The 25,798-nt window shown below is 44.2% G+C and overlaps 1 protein-coding gene across 1 annotated transcript in view; it reads left to right on the top strand.

Annotated features, from left to right (window-relative positions):
- LOC126542348 (E3 SUMO-protein ligase RanBP2-like) overlaps positions 1-25,370 on the top strand; it is a 171,153-nt gene extending 145,783 nt beyond the window's left edge. The window contains exons 33-38 of the mRNA XM_050189386.3: positions 3,999-4,205; positions 13,559-13,734; positions 14,791-14,869; positions 18,668-18,879; positions 23,547-23,798; positions 25,010-25,370. Coding sequence (XP_050045343.1) covers positions 3,999-4,205; positions 13,559-13,734; positions 14,791-14,869; positions 18,668-18,879; positions 23,547-23,798; positions 25,010-25,078 — 995 coding nt within the window. The 3' untranslated portion in view covers positions 25,079-25,370. The remainder of the gene's footprint in view (positions 1-3,998; positions 4,206-13,558; positions 13,735-14,790; positions 14,870-18,667; positions 18,880-23,546; positions 23,799-25,009) is intronic.
- The last annotated feature ends 428 nt before the right edge of the window (positions 25,371-25,798 follow it).

The raw sequence follows: 25,798 nt of genomic DNA, 5'->3' as shown, positions 1-25,798 counted from the left end.
CGAGTGACAGAGAGGAATTGCAACGAATCGTCTTTGACGCCGTGTCGTCGGCTAGAGGAGTTGCCAGTGTACAACAGATTTTCCGAACGTTTGACTTTTGGGAAATGCCCGATAATTTGGACGGCTTCGCGGCACCACCACGTGGAGTCAATGTATCAGAACGTATGAAATTTTGGATGCAGGGACCCTTCGCCGTCCGATTTTCTGGACCTTTTGTTGTGACCACATCTCCAAAACGGCATTAATCAAAGCCACCACCGCTGCCAGTTTATCTCGCTGCCTCAAACCAGAACTCTTGCATGCAGATCCGCTGGACACTGTAGCCACCACCGCGGCCATGCTAGGCCTAGCTACTTCAACGTTCGCTACTCTTAACAATTCGGCGCTGTTAGCAATGGTGCCGGCTCAGCCTTTGTAATCCTCACCCAATGGCTTCGAAGCTCGGACAGCATGGCGCATTGCATTATGCTGGTTTTCGAAAGCAAGTATCGCCTCAATACAACAGTGTTACGCTGTGAAGCATTGCGGTGAAGCTTAACAAGTGTGAGAAGGGGCAATTGTCACAGGACTCAATATGTATTCCTTAATTGAACACGCGTGCACCCACCGACCCTTGTCGCAGTACGAAGACAGATCTGCCTAATAATTGTACTGGCAGGCCTTCAGAGCTTTTTCAGATGTGCCTTTTGCAATTTGAGCACTTGAGGACAGCAAAAGACATGCAGTCATTTGTTCGGACTGCCCGATTTTTCGGACATTTTCATGGCCCCTAGGGAGTCCGAAAAATTGGACGTTGACTGTATAACTGACCAAGAGGACGCTTCAAATTGTCCGTGCGGTGAACATGTGGTGGAAGAAAGACAGGGACAGAAAGGACCAACACATTGAGGAATGAATGGGAAAGGAATTTCATGATTGTATTGCGCTTAGTTTTACACTGATCGAACTAGTGGACAAACATAAGAAACAAAACGTGGACGAACGTGACACAATACAATTAAGTGCAGTACAATCGTGAATGTCCACCAACTAGCTCCATTCATTGCTTTAATAAACGGGAAAGGAAGTTTGCCGCCACTTTGAAAAACAAGAGTTGAAAACACAGTGTTTGCTGACGCCGAGAGGCAGGTGTTTCTTGTTCGAATCAAAATAAACCGGTCAATGCAGTGAAACGCAACACTGAAGCATTGTGCACAGGCTAAGAAAATGTCAGGACAGCTGAGGTTGACTTTCCAGTTGCTGAGAGTGAATCTCATTTGTGCCAAAGTTACCATTCGGCTCGCTGTCAGTTGACAGAAATAGCTCATATTCAAAAATATTTGTTTCTGTATGCATCTCCTTTTTATTTGTATTTCAAGATGTTCGACTAGCTTTGAAATTGGTTTTAGCAGCTTTTTTTTTCCAAAGATATTTTATTCGCTGTGTGTTTTATTAACATAATAAACGCTACTCCTTACTGTTCAAATTGGATTAAGTTGTTTTCTATTTTTTGACATACCTACTAGACAGTGACAGCACATCGTGTGACATGGTGTCAGCCTGTCCTGACATAGAACAAAGTTCTGTGTCACTCAAGAAATTTTGCAAAGGCACTCGGGGAAAACCTGGAAACGTCAGGGGAATTTGAAAACGTCAACTTGGTGGACACCCTGAATAAGAAAGTTCACATTTTAGTCGTGTAAATACTGTAATTGTTCATTGTGAGTTACCATTTTCGCTTGAAAATCCTTTTATGGCAGTAGGAAAATAGGCATTTTCTATAAGGGTGGCACGCCCTAAGCTTTGCCAAGGCATCCTGCAGTTCGAGGGGTCACCAGCAGAGTCGGGTGGTGCATGCATACCTGTTAGCCATTCCTCTTCTAATTTTGCACAGTAGGCCAATTTTATAATTCAAATAGCAAAAATTTGGGCCCATAGAAATGTATGTACAGTCAGCTTTTTTTTTTTTTAATAATAATAATAATATTCAGTATATTCGGTGAAAGAACTGGCTGTGGTTGGTGCCTTGAAGTGCGCAACCTTTTCAGGCACACAGTCTCTGTCGGTGCAAGGTTTGTCCTGGATTGACAGGAGAGGTTGAAACAATTCCCTTACACAACGCAAGCAGAAGGGATGGTGACGGAAGCAACGTGAGCATGGAAGCACAGAAGCATGTGCGAAGGTTGTGCTGATACCCAGTGGAAGCCATGTAATTCGTATCAGATATTCATGTTCACAACACATATATTCATGCATTCACACATGCAGTTCAGAGCTTTCTTCTGACACTAGCTCTAGCACCCACACGAACATGGCACATGCATGTGCAGTAGTTTCCTGCTGTTCTATTACACACAGCTCCTTCAGTGAGCACAACACTTCACTAGTATGCATATGTGGTGATGTGGATCTCAGCCACCACAGTTGCTCAGCGGCTATAGCATTGCACTTTTGAGCACGGGGTCGGAAATTTAGCTGTGTATCACTTTGTGAGACCAGCAACTCCAAAACTTGCTTGATGTTACAGAAACTTCTCTTTTTCCATACACCTGACATTAAAGCCCAGCAAGTGTCATATCATGCGGATTCTGACATGTGGCAGTTATACAGCCGTCGCATGCATGTTGTGCTTTGCCAGCAGTTGAAACAGCCATACCAGCCACATGCACGTCAGCTAAGCTTTGCTGATCATGCGCAATCATGGGCTTGATTCCTGTTAGGTGCAACAGGGATCAGTGGTACCGGAACAGCTGCCACACTCATACACTAAAGCCTCATTAAACCGTTACCCGCTTAAACAGTAGTTCTGTTTTAAAAGTAGTAAAGTCCGATTCAGTAGCCATTGAACATAATGCGTTTTGTATCCACTTAAACCGTACCAGTTTATTGCGTACGTATCGGTTAACACGTAATGTTCGCACTCCTTGTAGTTCAATCACGGCGGTAGGTCGGCCAGGCAGAAGAACGAGCTTCAGAGATAGAATGGCCTCCAAGCCAAACGCAGAGGGCATTTGGAAGGGTGAAGCCACATTAACATCAACATTATTTCGGCGCCGAGCTAGACAGCGTTGTGGTTGGCTAGTGATGACCTGTGTTGTGGCGTCATGCAAACTAGGACTCGTGTTATGCGGAAGCTTCGACAAAAACCAGACGCCAAGTATTTAAAAAAAAAAGAAAGTTTGCGGCAGTGGTGCTGGGACCTCGAAAAGATGTCAGCTACGAGGTTCAACTTTTTGCCATCGTTGCCTTTGTGATTGCCAAAGTGGTGCCTGACAACAGTGATGAGGACGACACAGAAAGCGACAGCATGAGTGATTCAAGCCCGACAGAGAAGCTGCCCATTACGTCAGCCTCATGCGGGAGTTTGCTGAGAAGAGGGGACTGGCAGAAAAGTTGGCTTGGAGCTTAAAGGAGTTTGAGACCGCTGTTGTCGCTTCTAGGCCGTCACAGCATCAAACAAAAATAATAGCGTTCTGATACGTGAAATGAATAAATACTGCATGTTTTTTGCCCTTTCATCACTCTCTCTGAGTTCTGTTTCTGACAGGCAAGTGGGCGATCTCACACTATTCCAGTTAAGCAGTACTACTGTTTAATACATACTTTTTCCAAGCTCAGGCCAACTACGGTTTAACAAGGTTTCACTGTAGCTTGCAAAATGCCAGTGCACATACCACTACCTTTGCTATCCTGGCTGCTGCAGATGACAGCAAGCCGAAGATACAATGTTGCGGTTTAGTCCATTCAGTGGTCAGTTGGTACATATAATAATAGTGCTTAGTCTTCACAGGCTAACGAAATATTGCATGACAGCGATATTTGTGATGTATGCATTGACTTTGCCTAATGTCTAATGCTGTGCCTTACCAGGGGAACTTGCAACTAAAGGCAAACGTTTAATGAAAGCCATGAAGTTTGCTAACTTCTCTCTGATCATATTTTGCTGCTCGTATGTTGGCTAAGAATGAAATTTAACTGCAATTTAAGGATGTGTTGGTCTGATGTCTTTGCGGTGGCAGGTGCTGACGAGGTGGCCCCCAGCGTCGACATCCACTTTGAGCCTGTGGTGCCTTTACCAGAACTGGTGGAGCTGCGCACTGGGGAAGAAGATGAGGAGCAGCTGTTTTGTCACCGGGCTAAGTTGTTTGTGTTTGACAGCCAGAACAAGCAGTGGAAAGAGCGAGCCATAGGCGACATCAAGATACTGAAGCACAAGACACGACCCTGTAAGAGCCTTCCTTACAAAACAACTATTCCGTGCATTTGCATTCAATAAAGGGACACTAAAGACAAATGGTATGTCAAGCTAAAATGATATGTTAGGGCTCAAGAATCTCTAAAGCGTAAACATTTTCTCGTACGGAGCCTTGGTAGTCGAGAAATTGATGTAAATGCAGGACACAATAAAGACTCCACTGGAGCATTCAAGTAGTTACCCGATGACGAAGGCACCCCTAATTTATATTCTGTCACTAGTGCTCAACCATTTGTAAAAATATAATTGTATTGTGTTATAAGCCGACAGAAAATGCTACTTGCCCAGTTCTTTTTCATCTTTAGAAAAAGAAAAAAAAAACTCGGCTTTACACTTGACAACGAAGTGGGCGCTCGAAAGGTTTCGTTTTTGTTCGACTCTGTGACACCCACGCTTTTGCGTTTCAGTGGTTTCATGTTGCGTAATGTTGTACTGACTTTCCTGGCTAGCAAAACTCGCTCAAACTGCAAGTAGCAGAGAATACTACTTTCATGTGATGTCGCGGAATGCCAGAACAGTCCACACGACTTAACCAAAAGCAGCTGCAGCGGCGAATCCACCACTCTGTTTTGGCTCGGTTCCTCTGGGGCCATGCATTTACATCTTGTGCAAAAAATAATAATAATAATAACCATACTGCCGTCTCTCGGGTGCCGTTTTACTTACCGATCGCAGCAAAGGTATAAAGATATTCAGACCCTTCAGATGCAAGTGTTTTATAAAATAAATCTTTTCTTGGCATGAAATAAGTGTTGCGAGATTTCTGGAATGATATTTAAACAGTCCATATCGACTTAGTGTTTGCGTTTAGTGTCCTTTAAGAAACTGCTCATCTACCGTATTTACACGATTGTAAGTCGACCCCTTTTTTTAAATTTGGAAGTCAGAAGTTGGGGGGTCGACTTACAATCGAAACCGAAACATGGCCCCGCCAAAAAAAGCGATACCAACGGGAGCTACAACGTAGTTAGAATTTTATGTTTGCTCTATGGGCCTACCCGTATCTTTTCGCTATCCCGCGTGTTTGTTCGCTTTTCGGAAGGGTTTTTCAACATTTTTTAGAGTTTTACAGTGCATGCAACACTCATGGGGGGGTGTGGATAGTTGATGGAAGCGCCGCTGTTCCCATTTGCGGCGGCACCCTCAGAACGGCGGCGCTTGCGGGGAGTATCGGTAGTTCATGGTAGAGCAGACACCGCTCGCTGGTTTGTCTTTCTCTGTTTGAAGGCATTGGTATTGGCATGGTATTGGTTTGACGCGTTCCACTTGACTGCCGGCTACATGCTACTTCTATGCTTCCCCAGTCGTCACGAGTGCTCCAGACCCACTAATCATTCGGCACTCGTTCACAGCAGCGTTCAAGAGGGCTGCCATCCTTTACGCCGAAGAAACAAATCACTGCACAGCGGGCCGCAATTTCGATGTTTCTAAACGGGTGGTGCGAGAGTGGCGACTGCAGCGAAGCGAAATTTTCACCTGTGACAAGTGAGAAATTTCCCACGTGCCAAAGTCTGGACGCTTTCCGGAGCTGTAGGCTAAGCTTGCGGCGTACGTCGCTGAAATCCGTGATCGGTCCCTGCCAGTGAAGTGCGACGTGGTCATGAAACAAGCCCGGACCTTCGCCTTAATTTTAAAGTTCTGCTCCGCCGTGAGTACAACGAGTGGCTGGCGGCAGAAGACTGCGAAATTACGCCAACCGGACCTGTCAAAAGAGCCTCCCTTACGGCTGCGTGTAGTTGGGTGCATTTGGCGTGGGCTGCTGTTCTGCAAGATGTCCTGGTGCGGTCGTTTGCCAAATTTGAAATTTCGCTGGACCACGACGCGCTGTGGGACCGCAGCAACGATGACGATGGCAGCACTAGTGAAGACGAGTAGACCAGGGACCATGTCAGCTACTAATAAATTTTCGTTATCGAATGCACCCTCGGGTATGCTCTTTTCTTTTTTTTCTTTTTTTTTTTCGGTCACGCGATATGGGGGGGTCGACTTACATTCGAGTCGACTTACAATCGTGTAAATACGGTAAACAAAATTTGTTGCATCTGAAAGAAAACCTCACATTCCACTTATTCGTGGGAACATAGTTTGTCTATAGGCCCTAATATAGATTATAAAAGAGTATTAAAACTTCTTAATTTTTAAAAATTTCGAAACAGATAGGTAATCGCCATTCTGTAAACTGCACCTGACAAAGTAAAGGCAGGCAAAGACACCATTACATTTAAACTTCCTACTTTTCAGTTTGAATCCTTCAAAAGTCAAAATATACGGCACCGTAAACAAGTCCATAATGGTCGAGGTCGTGTATTTGTGGCGCCGTCTGTATGTTTGAAAAATGTACCAATTTTTTAACTCTCCTTTGACCAGCGAGTGCTGCCACCCTGTGTGAATACCAAAATTGGCGAAATGTGATTTGCGCATGCGTGGGCGCGTAGTCGTTAATTTTGGTTTCGTCTTGCGAGATTTTTCTGTTCATCGTGCTCACAGAGACTGATGTCTACAGTCGAACCCCGCTACAACGAACGCAGCATCAATCAAATTTCCAGTGCAATGAATAATTCTTGGTTCCCCCTCAGTGATCCATAGGAGGTAATGCATAAATATTCTCATCTCACCGAACACTTCTTGTGCCATTCCGCTTCAACAAAATATGACGAAGCAATTCCAGGCTCCAATATTTAATTTGCCATGTGGGAAACACAATTGACAACATTTTCGTGCATTTTAGCGCATAAAAGATCGGACTATTACGGTACTTCCTAATGCAAAATTTGAGCACAGCTCCATACGTGTTTTCATTTCGCCATATATTGGCTGGCAAGGACTATGTCTCGTGCGGCACATTGCAAATGGAGCATAGTGCAGCGCGACTGCCTCACTAATCTGGAGATTGCAAGAGCCAGCACCTGGGTAACGTGTGGGCGTGATTCACAGCAGCCACTGCCAACTGACTTCGCATTATTTCTTTGCACGTTTTCACCGTGGCCTTCTTCGCTTTTTGTCTCTTGGTTCCGCTGTACGCTCCTCTGTTTTCCTCCTCGCCTCTGTCATCCCCCGCTGCGCTCCGTGCTCGTTTTTATTTTTCGCTGTGCCCGTTCACTTCGTTACGCCAAGGTACGAGGCCGAGTCGCTTGCCGCAGGAACGGCCGCTTAAGAGCTGTGCTCTAAGATATGTCTACAAAGTTTGAATTGCATATTGGCACCACCAGAAACTGCCACTGATTGAGCATGGGAGCCGCCATTGAGCAGCGGCATTGGCGATCAGACTGGCTTTCCCTTGTTGTTGGCTTGAGACTTCTCAGCCGCAGACCATCCGAATCCGAAGCCGAAGCTCAGTCATCTTGTATATCCATGCTGCATCTCGACATTGTCGGTGTGTAACTATTGTTAGCATAGATGTTAGTGCAACAGCGCAGTTAGTGTTGTGCACGTGTGGTTCTGTTTGGTTCACTCAGTGAAGCCTTTCTGTGCTTTAGCGTTATTTTCAACATGGTGCCGCCATTTAATAAGCGAAAGTTTTTAGAATAAGCTTGCATCCTGGCCAAAGCCGCAACTGGACAGAAGAAAGGTGGCATTGTGGAAAAGTTTGCAATTTCGCCCGGCTTGCTGTCCACCATTCTCAAGTCTAAAGAAGCTATAGGGAAAGCGCTTGTGTCGGGCACATCAGCCAAGCGGAAGAAACAGATGCTGTCAGTGCACGAAGACCTCGACAAGGCTGTGTACAAGTGGTTTGTGGAAGTGATTGCACAAAAGATACCAATCAGTGGAAATGCAGTGCAGCAGAAAGCCCTAAATTACGCTCGCCTGCGGGGAAACGAATGGCTGAGCAGATTCAAGGCCCACCAAGAGATTGTCGGCAAGACGCTTTGTGGTGAGTCGACATCAGCAGACACAGGCAGTGCATCCACCTGGATGTCAACAAATGTGTCGTTGGTTTTGAAATATTGCGCCATGTGGTGACAACGCTGATGAGGCAGGCCTTTTTTATGAGATGCTTTCGTCGAAAACCCTCGAGATGAAAGTTCAGCATTGCCACACTTGCAAACACAGTAACAAGTGTGTGACCATGCTGCTGTACACTAATGCAAACAGATCTGGCAAGTGCCCATCGCTTCAAAGGCAATAGGAGCCTTCCCATAAAATATGTGGCCAACAGCGGATTTTGGATGATGCAGGCTATTTTTTCGGAATGGGTTGTTGCATTTAACTGTGATGAGAAGGCAGGGCCGGTACCATATTTACTTGCATAATGATCGCACTCGCGTAATGATCGCACTCCGAACTTGCCGCAGTGATACGTCGTGTGCCAAGTCTAGCTAATGATGATCGCGCTTACCGTTTGTTGAATGCTGTCGAATGCTACGCAAACGACTCAAGACATACCAAGCAGTCTGCACGCACCAAACATTCTGAAGCAGATCCCCCATTTTATTCCTTTCATCACTTTCCACACTTCCATGAAAAAGAAGCTACAACCAAGCTTTCTTTGGCTTTATTATTTGTAGGCTTTATAATGGTTTTGGTCAACAACAACAAAAAAGGCGCCTTTCGATTCTTCTCGTCTGAACTCATGGGCACACGGCAAATTGCGAGCGGCAACGATAGTAGCCACGTTTACACTGATACGTTAGAAGTGTACCCTATTCATACACCGACGCTTGTAACGCAGCTAAGACATTCGCCCACCCTTAGCGGAAACGTGCTGTATTAGGATAGTAGTGGAAACAAATGCCGCAGTTCCCGCAGCATACCCGCCATGTGTTCCTATGTCACTGGCAGCTAAGCACGCCTATCTCTGTTTCTGTCCCCTCAAAGTGGACATGGCTACGTTATTGCCACAGACTTCCCAATAATAACGATATTATTCATTAGTGATATGGAAGAAACTGTTTCAATGCATGTAATGTACACACGAAAAGAAAGGGAAAAAATCGCGTTCAGCACGTTCGGCTTGCTCCGCTGGCCGCAATTTTTGTTTTGGTGTCCTGCACTGTTAAGCGGCAACCACCTGTTTGTTGACCTGTTGTCATCCCGCAGCAAATGTGGGATGGAAAAAAATTGATTTTTCGCGGGAAATTTAACCTGTGTAATGATCGCACCCCGGAATTTGTGGCAATTCTTTTTTTACAAAAAAGTGTGATCATTATTCGAGGAGATACTGTATATGTCTTTGTTGCTGGAAAATTGCTCTGCCCATCGTATTCTGGATGCAGAGCTCACAAATTGGAAGTTCAACTACTTTCTGCCCACCTGCACTTGTATAATCCAGTCACTTGACCAATGCATAATAAGAAGTATGAAGTGCGCCTACTGCCAGCTAGTGAGTGAGTGAAATAATTTTAATAGGTCCAGAGAAGGCGCAGGGGTGACCCCGCACCACCCGGCTACTCCCACGTAGGGACCGCCAAGCCGAGCTTGATCGCCCGATCGGGCACTCTGGACGGCCAGGGTTTGAAAGTGATGCAGCGTCTCCTATTGAGCATGGAGACCGGTCAAGGCACAAAGTTGGACCTATACACGGCACTGCAGATGGTGGCTGCTGCATGGGCTGCAACTGGACGTCCAGTTGTTGCCAAGTGTTTCATGCATACAGGCTTCAAGCTCTGAGACCCAAATGCGGACTCTGCTCAGGATCCTGCCAACTGCACTGAAGCAGTGCGTCTGCCAGCAGAAACAATTGCGTCCTGGGCGACCCTTCGAGATGCCATAAATGCGCCTACATTGATGTGATCACCCCTGAGGAACTAAGTGATTAGGACATTATAAAAAGTGTCTGCAATGAGGAGCAGTCTGGTAAAAACGAAGTGCCGGACCTGCAGCCTTCACCGGCCACAACACACGTACTGAATGCGTTGGACGTTGCCATGCAACTACTCGCCAAATCTGAAAATTGGGTCATGACGCTCCTGGGTACAAAAAATAAGTAGTCGACACTGCTTCAATTTTGAAAATAAAAGTTTCCGTGGTCAACAGTTCAGGTTAGCTACATTTTTGTGAATTTCACAACTAAATTTTCGCTTCAACAAATTTTTTTTTGCACACCGTCAATTTCATTCTAGCGGGAGTCGACTGTATCTGGTCTCTAATCTCTAAAAGGGTCGCTCCTAGATGCTCCCTTGTTTATTGCTCTCAGAGGTGCTGGTATATACAGATCATGCCACCGTATATGAACAATGCTGCCACCCTCGGTTTCATTTCTTGAGAACTGCAGGAACTGATTTCCCCTCATTAGTGATGGAACGAATCATTACTGGAAGTTTCAGACTCGTTTTATTTTTCTGACAGGCACGCAACCACGGAGTTCTCTTGCGTGCTCTCACATACGTGGTTCAATTATGGTATGGACATGCACGCTGGTAGCTCTAGTGCAAGTGGGTCGAGCGGTGATTCCTACGATGTGGCTACTACCCAAGTGCTGAATTGGAATACAGTCAACATGCTATTTTTCAGACACTCCAAGGGCCACAAGAACATCCAAAAAATTGGGCAGTCCGAAAAACTGAATGCATGCCTTTTACTACCCCCAATGTCTCAAATTGCCACAGACACATCAGAAATGACTGTAAAGGCCTGTGACCACTTATTCGTATCGGTGCTCGTAATGGGATGGGAGACGACAGGCTGACGCATGCAAAATTCAGGGCCGCATATTGTGTCCCGTGACGGCAGCCCCTTTCAACTCTTAGTATGCTTGACCACAAAACAATGTGTATGCTTTGCTGCATAACACTGTATTGCGGCGAAGCTGTCTTTTGGGAACTGGCATTACGGAATGCTTGGCACTTGCCATGTTTTTCACGCTTTGAAGTCGTCGGCAAGGACGACAAAGTCGGAGTCAGTGCCATTGCTGACAATGGCGAATTCCTTCAATGGAAAACACTGCACGGAACAGCAGAAAGCTTGGTAGCGAACGTCGAAGCAGCTATGCCTAGTGTTGCCGCGGTGGTGGCTGCAGCTACGAGAGGATCGGCTCGCAGTAGCGCTGGTTCAATGCTGCGAGGTAATCAAAATAGTGACAGTGGTGGCTTCGATTAATGTCATTTTGGACCTGCGGCAAGAACTAAGGAATATAGGACAATGAAGGGCTTCAGCGTCCCAAATTTCAAAAGGTACATTGGCCCTATGGGGGTATGTGGTGGTGCCGCAAAGGCGTCCGAATTATTGGGCATTTTCCAAAAAATCAATCGTTGACTATGTCCGTTTCATTGTATCTACTTTCTTATTATTTATGCAAGCCTTTCTGTATTCATCGATAAAAAATGCATGTTTAGAGAATATTTTTTGTCACTTTTATGGTCTCTATGTTGGTAAGCTTTTTTTTTTTTCTTTTTTTGGAAATAGGTCACTCTGGAGGTTTTATACATGCAATAAAAAAAACTGACCCTGGGAAACTCACATTTGGTGAGAATAAATTCACCTATTAATTGAAACATTCTAGAAAGCACCAATATTTCTTACTCATTTGGCCTTGATATGCTTCCTTCCAATAGGTGTGCAAAACCATCCTTACTGTCGCAGTTTAATTCAGCAAATAAAAGAATTCTTTCTTATTTGAAATTTTATGTAAGGATTTCCTATTTCAAGTGCCTGCGTCGGAACCTCTTTCTGAACATTAAGCAATGTATTTGGACAGAATCAGAGCATCTTGAAATACTTCCACATACTTTACGACGAGATAGTGTGAGTGTTACGGAAGTGCGGGGATTTGTATTAGCAAATTTTAAGAATGACTTCACATTAATAATGCGAAATTCACTTCATTTTTGTATTATGTCTTGTTACACCAATGACCAATCGTTATTATTATTTATTATTACTATTATTTATTCCTTTTTTTGCACAGTTTGTCATTTTGATTATTCCTTAAAAAAGATGCGTGCATCTGCTTTTGACATTTTGGTATATGTAACTTGAGAGTAAAATTGTAAAATAATGCAATTTTATAGAGATTTAGGTGTTCTTGAATAAAGCTGAATGTAAGGCCGCTGTAGCATTTATGTAATAAAAATGTTAAGCACGAAGGAGCAGTTTGGATTTCACAGATATATCTTGAACTCTGCACTTTCCAGCCATCATATCTCGGGAAGGGTTTTGCCCTTGCCAAACTAGAAAATTTATTGTCACTATAAAGTGTTGCTTGGTCTTTAAGTGTCATTGAGAGTCTGTCAATGAGTAAATTTACTGGTATACTAGACTTGCATTCATTCTGTTCCAGTTAATTCCAACTTTTCTGTTAATTTGATCCCAACCAAAGGTCCCGGCTGGTGCTCATACATTTCTATGGGCCCAAATTTCTCTTATTTCGATCTCAAAGGTGGTTTTCGAACTTGACTGGTAAGTTTTTCTGCAATACAGCAGTGTTGTGCAATGAAGCAAACAACACAATTTATTTCGGTGTTTCACGGAATAGAAAGGGGCCACAGTCATGGGACAAAGTATGTGTTCTTTAATTATACAAACATGCACATGCTGTCTCTGGTCACAGTAGGAGCACCTAGATGCCTAATAAGCATACTGGCAGCCATTCAGAACTGTTTGTAACATTGCTATGGCAATGTGAGCCCTCACTTCGCCCACTGTGCGTGTCTCGCATATGAGACCGTTAACAGGGCCTACTATGTGTTCCTTAATTATATGTGCACACATACACCGGGCACTGAGAAGCGGAGAAAAAAAACCATCCATGTTTTGGGAAAGCTAGCAAAAAGGGAGACAATAAAATTAAATAACTCAAAAGTCGAGGGAGTTTTTAAAGCCAACAAAAGAGCGGGGATCTATTTTAGTAAAACTTTAAAGGCCTGCCAGTAAACTTGTCCGGCCTCTCGGTGACCAGAGAGGGCACATGTGCAAATGTGAATTAAGGAACATGGCTGCATTGTAGAGATGCTAACATTAAAAACTATAATACCAAGTTATTGAACAGTTTGGTATCTTTGTTCATGTGCCTGTTTCAGTCAAGAGCACGAGGGCGAGAGATCGAATCCCGGCCACGGCGGCCGCATTTCGATGGGGGCGAAATGCGAAAACACCCGTGTACTTAGATTTAGGTGCACGGTAAAGAACCCCAGGTGGTCCAAATTTCCGGAGTCCCCCACTACGGCGTGCCTCATAATCAGAAAGTGGTTTTGGCACATAAAACCCCATATACTTTTTTTTTTTTTTTTTCAGTCAACATAAAGAGCCCTTTTGTAGTTCCAAGGCTTCATTTTCGCTCTGTGAAGCAGTGTGCTAAATTTGCCAGTCTTACCAGTGTATTGTACTGCCTTATCAAAAATGTTGCAAATTTGCTGTCGTACTGATACTTCCCTTTTTTCTTGATTTTAGGCTGTTTCCGTGTTCTCATGAGGAGAGACCAGGTGCACAAAATTGCCTGCAATCACTCCATCACAGAGTTCACAAAGTTGTCCCCACTGTCAACTTCATCCACCTCGCTTACGTGGAAAGCATTGGACTTCTCTGAAGGACAGACTTCTCCAGAAGCCTTTGCCGTCCGCTTCAAGGTAGAGAATTGTGTGCATACTGTATTCACAAGCGAACCTTGTAATTGACTTTACTCTTAATTCATTAGCTTAGTGTAATTGACAGACAAACGTTATACATCAGCATATGCGTTTTTTTTCAAACCTATGCAGCAATTTTTTCAATATGCAGCAACAGCATCGGTGAGCCGTGACAATGACACGGAAGTGTCATTGTCACGGCTCACCGATGCTGCTGCTGCCATATTGTTTACAACAGTGTAGAGAGTTACAAGGCCAAATTCACCGTAATGTCTTCTGTGACGTTCAATAATATGACGCTGTGCAACTACACCATCAACGTGGGTTTCTTTAGTTGGTCCCAAGATGCTGGTGAGCTGGCATCCAGTTCATGTTTTCTTGTCAAACTTGCCACTGACATATTTTGAAGCATGTCCTTGAAACCAAGTGACAATGCTGCATGCACAGCACGGTTTTTATATCAGTACAACAGACGGTGAAGCGCTGCATTCTCACACCCGCTGTGCTGGCTTAACGGCAATGGTGTTTCGCTGCTAAGTGCGAGGTCGTGGGGTTAAATCCCAGTCGCATCAACCACATTTCGATGGGGACGAGATGCAAAAATGCCCGTGTCCTATGCACTGGGGCCACCTTAAAGGAGTACTGCCACAAAAATTAGATCTTGTTTTTTCTGCTGCAATAAGTAGCTGGAGACCCAGTAATCGCACCACGAAACCTAATTTGCTTCAGAGCGAGACAGGTAATTATTTGGGGGCTTGTTTGTAATGATAAGTCCATCTTTCAGTTTCAGAGCAACCAGAGGAGAAAAGAAGGATTGAGATAGCACAAAACTGACATGCGCATGCCAGCACACTCGCTGACGCACAAGCTTCAAGTTTATAGTTTTTCTATTTTATTGACTTTGTTATCTCGAGGTTTAACTGGACATGTTCACTGAAACCTTGGTTGCAATATTAACAGTTTGATAAATTCTAATATTTCATGGTCAGAAATAAGACAATTGTTCTTTGCTTCATGTTTCTTTCTTCGTGTTCCTTCTGAATGCTGCCTCTGTAGAATGCAGAAGTTATGGACAAGTTTGCCAAAGTGTTTGAAGAGTGCAGGCTGGCTGTTGTGGAAAGGGGAAGTCAACCAGGTAAATACCTTACTGTTCCTGTACGTACTGCTCTCTCTCTCTCTCTCTCTCTCTCTCTCTCTCTCTCTCTCTCTCTCTCTCTCTCTCTCTCTCTCTCTCTCTCTCTCTCTCCTTTTCTTTTTTCTTTTAGCTTGCATAAAATTAAGGCTGCGAATGCTGTCAGCAGTGTGCTGCAAGTACAGCTAAAGTTGCATAATGCCTGCAGAATAGTGAAGTGGCATTCTTAACCTCTATCACAGAGGTACCGGTATAGGATATTTCTTGACTGCCCGTGTCTTTATGTTTGTTTTTTACACCAACATTCCCATGAGTGAAGGAATTGAAGCCGTTTCTAGATCCCTCGCAATCAATCCCCAAGCGCACGCTCCTGAAGTTTACTTATCGCTCCTTAGGTTAGTTCTCGCGCTCAACTATTTCGAATTTGATTCTATACACTACATGCAAATTTTCGGCACTAGCATGGGTACGCCATTCGCTCCCACATATTCGAACATTTTCATGGGACAGCTTGAAGCAGACCTGCTGAAATCCTACCCTTTAAAACCCGACACCTATCTTCGTTACATTGACGACATATTTATAATATGGGAACACGGCACAAGCACCTTAACCAGCTTAATTAGCCATTTCAATCGCTTTCACCCAAATATTAAATTTACTGCTCACCACTCTCCTAGTCAGATCAACTTCCTGGACACGACAGTCTACATAGAAAACGGAAAACTGAGAACGACACTTTACCGGAAGCCTACAGATAGCCAGCAATATTTAGACTACAACAGTCATCACTCGCGACATTGCAAGCAAGGAATTTTTGTCGGACAAGCGAAACGTATATGAAGAATCTGCAGGGAAGACCACGATTATATCCACCACCTAAATGACCTTAAATCAACGCTAGCAGAAAGAAACTATCCCCAAGTTGCTCTCGATAGAGCTTATGATGCCACGTCAAGATTGGAGAGACAGTCGGAATTGGCGAAGAGACGGCCCACATTAGAATCTGACAGACCGCCGGCCTTTATAACAAAATATTCTAATGCACTCCCAAACATAAACAACATCCTAAGAAAATACCACCCAATATTATCAAGTAACGAGCGTCTGCGAAAAGTGTTCCCGGATGTACCCAGGGTTACCTATCGCCGAAACAAGAACTTTAAAGACATGTTAACCTTACTTTGACCTTGTACACAGCGTTCCTTTACTCTCAATTCGACACGCTAACACATTTTCCCTTGTTTCCGCATCCTCCCGCCTCGCACCCTCTCCCCTTTAGAAGAACCCCACCTAAATATACTGTGGTGAGGAAAGCATATGTCGCCTTGAAGAAGACGAGTCCACTTGTCGAAACGTTGGCTCCTGCATTCACCTTGTTCACGTTTTGCTCATCGTCTTGAATTTTCATCTCCCGCTTTCCCCGTCTTTTCTCTGTATTATCGGTATGTCACTTTAGGGGATGCCTTCTATTTCGCATTTCTAGCGCAAGATGCATTGCCATCCATGAGCGTCAGCATTTTTGGCACAGTGCCCAGCACACTGTCGTATCAGAGTGCAGAAACGCTGCAGTCTGTTAACATGCCCTGCACTAGTCGCTCGAACTATCGTGATTGTGATTGTCCGAGAATAAGGCCCAAGGTTGTCGTGTTGCTAGGCACGCATACACTTGCCTGTATGACTCTGTGGTTGTAAATTTCCAGCAAAGCATGCTTTTTATGCTATTCCTTTTTACACTTTTCCCACTTCATCAGAGGTCAGAGTGCCGCTCTGCCCATGTTATCAACGGGACTAGACTGCCATGAGCAGTGAATGATAGGAGTGGAACGGAACTCAGACGACAAATCGTGCAAATTACAAATGCACCCTTTACAACTAAATAACTTGGCTTGTCCTGTAGTTTGGGCACAGTCTGCGACTACTAGGAAGCTTAGGCTTGGCTAGTTTTCGTTTCGAGGCATTGACGGCATAGTCGAAGACCATGCCATTGACGCATCAAAACAAAGAATCGTTATTGCTGCTCGAATCGATGGCCAAATGAGCACATGGCCATGTAGTCTGAGTTCAAATTATCGCAAGACTTGTTGTAAGGTGTCTAAAATTTTGGTCGTCCTTATACATTAAAGGGCCCCTGAAACGGTTCGGGCAGATCTTGTAGACGCGTAGGGTACAGCTAAAGTTTATCATTCACACCACAATTTGTGCGAAACGTCTCATATTAAGAAAGCTATGGACGATTACAAGTTACCCTCCTCCATAATCATGTATTTTCTCCTCAACTCGTTCGCCAAGTGATCGGGGCTTAGCTCCGCCTTTACTGACTCTTCAGTCATTTTGGCATGCCGTGTCGTCCACTTCCGGTTCTCTAGGCGCAAGCGCGCGAAGCCTCTCCAATCTCTCCGGCAGCTGCTTGGCCGTCAACCCTAAGCGAGAGCTATTGAAGCAGCTTGCCTTGCAAGCATTCTGTCGCTGCGTCGAACGTGTCTGGTATTCCGGTAACCACAGGCGAGCTGGGTGTCTCGACGGAACGGTGGAGGCATATACTCAAGCTGATGAAGGAACTTTTAGCGTATACGTATGTGAGCGGCCTGATTGGTCTGCACTGTTCAGCCACCTGGTGGCGCAGAGCTTAACCAGCCAAACAAAGAGCTAATATTGCTCTAACCAAGCATAAAACATTATAAACATTTACAAAAACAATGTGTTAACGGTTACGCTCCTGCAAAAAATTTACACCAGCAGCAAAGAAGAATACACTTCGTTACTGCTACTGTGTTTGGTTGAGCTCTGAACTACCATGTGCCTGCACCGTGCAGACCATTCATGTTTGCAGTTCTGCTCATCCCGTGAAACGGCATGGTCGAACGGCCAGGCCCTGTCCCTGTGCACTTGCCTTTGCCCGAATACCGGACTCGTGAAGCACTGTTGTGGTAGTAATCCTCCGGTGTAAAGTTACGGCCGCAATCGTGCAAATGCTGGCGCCGAACGGATAGCAGCAGTCCGATGTGCTGCAGCCACTCCGCTAGTCTGCTGCCTAGCAGAGGGACACGATGTTGTAGCTCGACATATTGCCAGTCGCTACGTTTGCAGCCCACAACGCAACAAAGGCGTATCACGGTGCTTGCGAAAAGACTGAGACCAACACTGACCACAGAGCTCTCGTTAAAACGAAGCACCTTGTAACACAAGCAGACTACACTTGCCGTGTGCCGGAAGTGCCTAAGTGTACTGGGATATCGTTCTTGTGCATTCTCTTTCTGTTACTTGCTTTATATGGAAACAAGTTAACTAACATTCCAACTATTACGAACAAGATTTGTTCACCATAATGTTGGAAAAATTTTCAATCATGCGCCCTGGGCTGCCAATCTGATAGCGCACCCCTACTGATGCCAATTGCACAATTTACGTCAAATGGGTAGGGGCCGCTGAAAATTCGGCCGAGCAGTAGGCTGCGATCTGCAGCGTTGTACGTTTTTAAAACCTCATAATAAATTACACGCTTTACGTGGAGTACTTAGATGCGTCAATTAATGATCTTAAGGACCTACTCTAATGACTCAGTAGGTTTGTAGAATGTCGTCAAAATCGTTTCAGGGTCCCTTCAAGTCTGAGGCCAGTGGCCGTGCCGTGGAGCTGTCTAAATTATCAAGCAGGTTCACATTATCGGTGTCTGATTTATTGGTTCGAAACTGTAGAATGAGTCTTGCCGGACAACAGTTACCTGAAAGTGACCAATATAACTGGAAGCAACTATTTAAATAAACTTAGCACTATACCATTTTGTCATTTTGTGCACAGCTGGCTCTGAAAGGAATGGTGACCTTGAGCGAGAGCAAGTTGAAGACAGAATAAGGAAGGAGGAGGAGGAAGAAGAGGATGTAGATGAAGAGGATGATGATGACGATGACGAATATGAGGATGACGATGAAGATGACGAGCATGGGGAAGATATTATGTTTGAAAAGAGGGTCACACTGTCTGTACAGAGACCAGGTGCAAGTGCCTATGAGGTGAGTTTCCTTGGCTCCAGGGCACAATTACATTTATAAATTTCTATCACTGTTACTTGAAAATGTTATGGTTGACAGCATACTTGAACTTAAGTCCTTTATCAGTGCACATTTGTCATGGAAGGAAACCTCACATGTGAACACAGTCTATAGATTTCAACACATGGGAAAAACTTGGGCTCACTTTTATGGCGACTTACTGTATTTACTCGATTCTAACGCGCCCTTGATTGTAACAGGCACCCGTTTTCTGTCAGAAAAAAAAAAGAAAGAGTGCAGTACCACACACCTCGTGCTTTCATATAGAAATACTATTTTCTCTCACTTGGAAGAAAAGATTTATTCCCAATACACTAAAGTTGCGATGAATAAAAACACAAATGGAAGCAGTGTACTTTCCGCCAAGATTTTCGCTGCGCCAGTGCAAGTCACGTGGGGCAATAGATATCACTCGTCGTCGCTGTCAGACAACTCCTTATCGCTGTCAACAGACCGAAACATTTCATCCTCGGTGCCGTCCATGGCATTTGAAATCCCGCACTGTTTAAAGGCCTTGTTGACCATGGCAGATGAGATCGTGCACCATGCATTTTTCGCCTATCTAGTATGAAGTCCTGCAGCGAGGCACGCTTCATTTTATTGGCGGGCGTGAATTTGTTGTAGCCACTGACAAGCCATTTGGTGTAGAGCGCCCGAATTGTCTCTTTCACTGGCTTGTTCAAACAAACATCGAGCGGCTGGAGCTGCGATGTCATGCCGCCGGGTATCACGACAAGGTCAGTGTTGCATGCAGCCAGCTTGTCCTTGATGCGCTGGTCAAGGTGGCACCTGAACGCGTCGAAAACAAGCATCCCACGCAGACCCAAACTGTCGCTGGGTCTCTTCCGCCAAACGTTATCAATCCAGTCAGCGACCAAGTCCGTGGTCATGCAACCTTTTTCATTTGCGTGCACAATCGCGCCACTCTGAAACGATTCATTTCGGGAGCGTATTCAGTCTGAAGATGAGAAATGCAGACAGCTTGTGCCCATCTGCAGTGCAACAAAGCATTGCGGTGACTAGTTTTTTTCGTGGCAGGAAGAAAAAATGTGCACTTGATTCGCCCCCTTCTTTTCAACGTGTGGTGACAGGCATGTCAAAGTAGAGCAGCGTCTGATCAGCATTTCCAATCTGACCAAAGTTGCAGCCGTTTCTATGGCGCAACTTCAAAACGTACTGCTTAAAACTCTTCAATTTCTCTTCGTATTCTTCAGTCAATTTTTGGCATATCCCTGTCCGCCTTCGAAGAGAAAAGCCTTTTCATAAAATTTGATAGTCAGCACCTGCTTGCTTTGAAGTCACTACGCATTAGCTCTTTCTGTAGAGCTAACTGCATCGCCCGTACTTTAAGCAGATCGGTCGTCACAGGCTGCTGTGCCGCTCGCTGCTCTTGCACGTATTCCGCGAGCAGCTCTTCTATTTCGGCGAAGCGGCTCTGATTCAGTCCACTGAAACCCTTTCTTGTTGCTTTGCTGGTGAAAATATTCTTCTGCTTGTGCCACTCCTGCACGCAAGTTTCGGGAACTCAAAACACCCGTGATGCAGCTCGATTTCCATTCGTCTCCGCACACATGATAACTTTCCTTTTAAATACGGTATCATGGTGGACTTGGCGTGTCTTTGCAGTCGGCGCTTCCATGCTCATCGAATAAACGCAGAAAGTTGGAAGACAGGTGGTAGACTAGGTTACACCAGCGCCTGGTTACACGTACAACATGGAGGTATGCACATGAAGGAAGCTACGGCAGCTAGGCTAGAAGCGCGTACAAGGCGGCCATTTTTCGAATGCCGATGGTGATATGGTAATGCGGATTTCAGGTCATACTCGATTCTAATGCACATGCAATTTTTGGACACATTTTATCAGAAAAAAGGTGCGCATTAGATTCGAGTAAATACGGTACCAGTCAGTCATGGCATGATCTGTTAATTTTGAGTTCCTGCTAATCGCTACAAGATTCAGCAAACATTTTTTTTTTCATTAGTATTTCATAAATATGTAGCTTCTAAGCTTTTAAAGTACAAGATGGACTAGTATATATACAAGACATATGCAAGTATATGCATTGGTGTGTAGTAGGACGTTAAAGATCTCCTGGTGGTCAAAATTAATCCGGAGTCCCTCACTACGGTGTGCCTCATAATCAAATCGTAGTTTTGGCACGTAAAACCCCAGAATTCAGAGTTTCAGTGCTGTGGAAATACCCAAGACTTTCTGATTGCCCATGGTGCAGTTAACCATTTGAGTGTCTTAAATATTTGAATCAGTGCACTGGTTTGTGCTTTGAAAAGTTTTCATTTGCAATCAGTTTAGCTTTACGTCTGTATGTATGTCCAGGAGCTTAAGTTCCCCAACAAGGGCAACTAAATATCGCTAAGGCAAGCAAATTCTACTTGTAACACAAGCTTTGCAGGGCAGCACTCATTTTCCATAGAAGCCACTTTTGTGTTACTTTCTGTGGCATCAGCATGAGTTATGCAAACAAGACAGCCTAAAACTCGGATTGCCCATGATTATGTGCAAATGTAATGTTGCATCATTGCATCCCCATTCTTTAAAGATGCTGTGTTCAAATCTGCATCACTTGCACATCTTTGTGGCTGTCTTGTTTTAGCACTTAAGCTGCATGCTTATTTGCACATTTAGTATTCCTTATCACTTACACCCCTGGTGGTAGTCCAGTGGCTGTGGAAATGCGCTGCTGAGCTCGAGGTTGCGGGCTGTATTATGACCGCGGCAGCTGTATTAAGAAGGGGGTGAAATGAAAGAAAGTTGATGTACCGTGCATTGGGTGCTCATTAAAGAACACCGGGTAGTCAAAAGTTAATTCAGAGCTCCCACTACAGCGTGCCTCATTATCAGACCATGGTTTTGGCATGTGAGAGGCCACAATATGATTCATTTAACTTAATTGCCACTATTCCTGCTCTCCTCAATATCATTTGATGCTTCTGTTCCTGTATATGCTCCAGAAAGCAGCAGAATAGCACATAGGTTTGCCATAATGCAATTCTTTATGCGAGTCACTCCTTGGGCTTGCAGGAGCAAGGCTAACAAGGTTCAAGAGGATCTTCCTTGAGCACTTTATTCTTTGTTGCTGCTATTATAATGCGGCTCGATAGAATTTATTTAGAATGACAGAAATTTAAGCTAGTTCGTGGGAATTCATGTGCGAGAAAGTGAGGCGTGCAGACACGGACACAAGAAGAGGGAAACGGACAACACAAATGCCGCCTATCAACTGAAAGGTTGCACAGTAGCTGAAATTTATTGCTTCTTCATAGACAAACCACTTATTCATTCGCCTCCTAGGAGGCAGTATTTGACGAGATGGAAATACATAAGACATGCTAGACACATAATCTACTGTGGAATGCTGTCTTTACATGTCGGCACCCTCGTGCTGACCCTTTTATTGGTTATGCTTTCCTGTTTGGTCAGCATAATTTATTTTGAACAGAACATTTAACATCACATCTAAATGTAAAGGTTGTGCAGATCCAATGCACATGTCTGAACTATATGAAGCGAAGCATTCAGAGTCACATGTACTCCTGTCCCTGACAGTGATGCATCCAATGAGGATTCTAATTTTCTAAAATACTGCGAACACTAACGCAAAATTATTGTGGCATAAGTGAACGTGAAAAAAGAGTCATTCATGTCTCGGTGCTCTCAGCACTACCGAAACCAGAATAGGAAATATAGTGCAGCTGTTCAATTTGTTTGACCTTTGGTGACCACCAATTGGTGGCTGACCTTTGGGTTTCCATGTGACAGCACTCGCCAATAGGTGGCGCAAGCAGCGTGTGAAAAACAAACATGCAACTCTGGGGGTCTGGCTCTCTATGCAAGCCTATACAGCATATCTGAAGCGAGTTGCTACTGCTACCTGCTGAGCAGGTCTTGAGTTATTTCGCACTCTCCTTCTTCTGTGCCATCAGAATCCAGTGGCTGCATTTTCAATAATCGGATAGAATGCAAAAGTTCTGTATTTTAAAGTTTCTGTGTGTGCTATTTCTGGGATGCATTCCCTCACTGCAAAGAATTATGATATAGTGTACACGTGGCTTGTATGGTTTGGCGTGAGTGTGATGCGAGGTATGCATGTGTATAAATATGTGCACCTTTCTCAAATAAAGCCTATGGGTAATTCCACATTGCTTGTCCCTGTCTTGACACACTCAAACATATTAAGTATGGCATTTTATGTCTCATGAAAAAGCTTTTAATAATGTTACTTCTCAAAAGGGTGGAAATTCATATGCATAGGTATATTATCTTCAAAGTCCGTAGTGCAGGAAGAATTGTGCATTGTGTTCAGCTTCGTCCTTTTGTCATCGTCTTCACCTTGTGCTGCGATCTTTGACAAGCCTCGATGTTGTCTAATAAGAAACATGTTTTCTATGAGTCCCGAATGGAAGCATCCCTTAGATAATAATGGGACTAATACAGCTTACAAAATAGGCACACTGCACGGCAAGGACACAAAAAAAGCAAACATGAGGCGCTTGTGTTTTTCTTTCTTCTGTGCCTTTGTCTTCTGTGCTGTGGCCCATTTGTTGCTATGGGTTACCAGCCTGAACGTGCTTCCCTGTGTGTCTGGCCCTTTTCTGTGTGTGCGCAGTCCCTTGGGATGGGCAACCTGAGGATGGTGTATGACGACTCGTGCTTTGGTGCACGCATCCGGGTCATCGCTGACGATGGGTCACTGCTGTGCGACACCATTGTGGCAGTGCAGACGTGCCTGCGCACAGAGCGCCTCCATGCCTACTGGTCCGCTGTGGATATGTCGGTCGAGCCCAACGTTCGTCGCCACTTCCAGGCCGCCTTCAGCTCGCCTCAGGCCATTGCAGAATTCAGCCGAATCTTTGCTGAGGTAGGTTTGCTGCAAGTGCAAGGCCAGTTGGTGGAACTGTTTGGCCTCAGGATTGGCAACACTTTCTCCTCTAATGTGCTGCTTCCCATTTTAAGAATCTCTCACCTTCTCTCATTGATTTTTTTCCTCTGTCTCTCTCTCTCTCTCTACACACACACACACACGCACCCACTTTGTAATGCTACTTTAAGCAAAATACAAGCTTGAATGTTGCACAATTTGCAAAACTGTTTTTCAGAATAATGTTGACGTTGTTACAATCATGAACACAAAACTTGCAGTGAAGCCTGGGATCAATTTACTTGTAAAGGAACTGGTAGTGTTGCAAAAATTAACCCTGTAATACCAGTCTATGCTTTGCTGAGTTTAATTTCTCAAAATGCTAATTTAATGCTAACTAATGGCAAAGCCTATAGTTGCATTTTTGATATCTTGGAGTAATGTTTCAGCCATGAATAGTTTGACAGACAGCTACTAATTCACTGGTACAGTAATTTAGTTATGGCTGCAACATATCATTTTTGTTTTCTCTCTCTCTCTCCTCCTATGTATATACTCCCAATACCAAAAATATGTCCACAGTTTGTTCCATTTCCACTTGATATGGAAACGTGTATGAACATTACAGGGTGAATCTTTAATGTAAGTTTCAGCCAGTCAGAAGTGTAGCTGCAAAACATCCTTGCCTGGTGTTAATTTGATAATTTACATCCAGGCACTGTTCTGCCTTTTTGATCAAAAATTTCCCACATTTATATGCTCAGTCTACAGCCCAATTGTGATGTCAAATAAACATGCGAAGGAACCTACTGCTCCACAACAACCTAATGGTTATCCTCATGAACATGTAGAGCAGATCAAAGAATTTCAGTAAGAGGAGTGTATCTGCATTGCCTTATATGTACAAGGTGACCAGCGCCTGTTTTGGTGTTACCTAGTGCATGATGCAGCCCAGAAGTGCTTATTGTATGCACAGCAAGTGAGAACAAGACAATTATCATTTACTAGATTGCCATTAAATTTGCAGGTACAAACTCAAAATGAGGAGTTATTTAAATGGAATTTGCAGTTATGGAGTAAATAAAGATTCTTAGGAACAATATTTATTATAGTGGAATGTGAGAATTGTGTGTCTAGAGGTACCCAATTTCCACTTTGCATTTCAATGTTTAGAAACTGCCATTTTATAAAATATTGCTTTCTTTTTCCAGGCCAAGGATCTGGCTGTGAACAGCTCAATTGTCGAAACCATTGACGAGCCACCCAGTCATCCAAAATGATGGAGGCTTACGAAAAGCCAATGCTTGTATTCTTTTTTCTTCTTTTTTTAATTCTAATTTATGTTTCTGACAGACCTCTTAGGCATTTTAATGGTGGTGTAAAACGTAAGCTGTGTCATTTTGACAGCAGTGAATGCACAGTCCACATGGCAGCAACAATCAGCACTTTAGGGCAATTATTTCAAAGAAATTGTTTCGAGTCGAGTTGTTAAAAATGTAAGTGTAAATAAAGGAAATGTGAGCAGGCTCAATGTACTGCATATGCCAAAATAAAACCCGCTTGTGATTCACAGTACATTGTGCTTGTGTTATTATGAATATATGAGTGCAGTGAGGCAAATCAAAGCTAGTAGAATTGACTTGGGGATCTCTCTTCAGGAAAAAAGGCCAAATATGAATAACGCACGTAGTGCAAGCAGCTTGCTGGCTATGGTGTCCGCTGCTGAGCACAAGGTCTTGGGTTCCATTACAAGTGTTTAGGTATACGTTAGAGAAACCGAGATGACCCAAATTATTTTGAAGCCTTCCAATGCAGCGTCCATTTTAACCGTCGCTGCAGTTTTGCGGTTTTAAAGGAGTACTGACACGAAAATATTGTCCTCGTTTTTTTTGCTCCATGATTACAGTACAAAGCCTCAATTCCTCAAGGGCACCAAGAATAATTGGAGCACCTTTAAAGGGCCCCTGAAACACTTTTCTATCAAATCGTAAAATGGCTTC

The sequence above is a fragment of the Dermacentor andersoni genome, chromosome 2, assembly GCF_023375885.2.
Source record: "Dermacentor andersoni chromosome 2, qqDerAnde1_hic_scaffold, whole genome shotgun sequence".
Classification (NCBI taxonomy): Eukaryota; Metazoa; Arthropoda; class Arachnida; order Ixodida; family Ixodidae; genus Dermacentor; species Dermacentor andersoni.
This window is presented reverse-complemented; position numbering and strand designations above follow the sequence as displayed.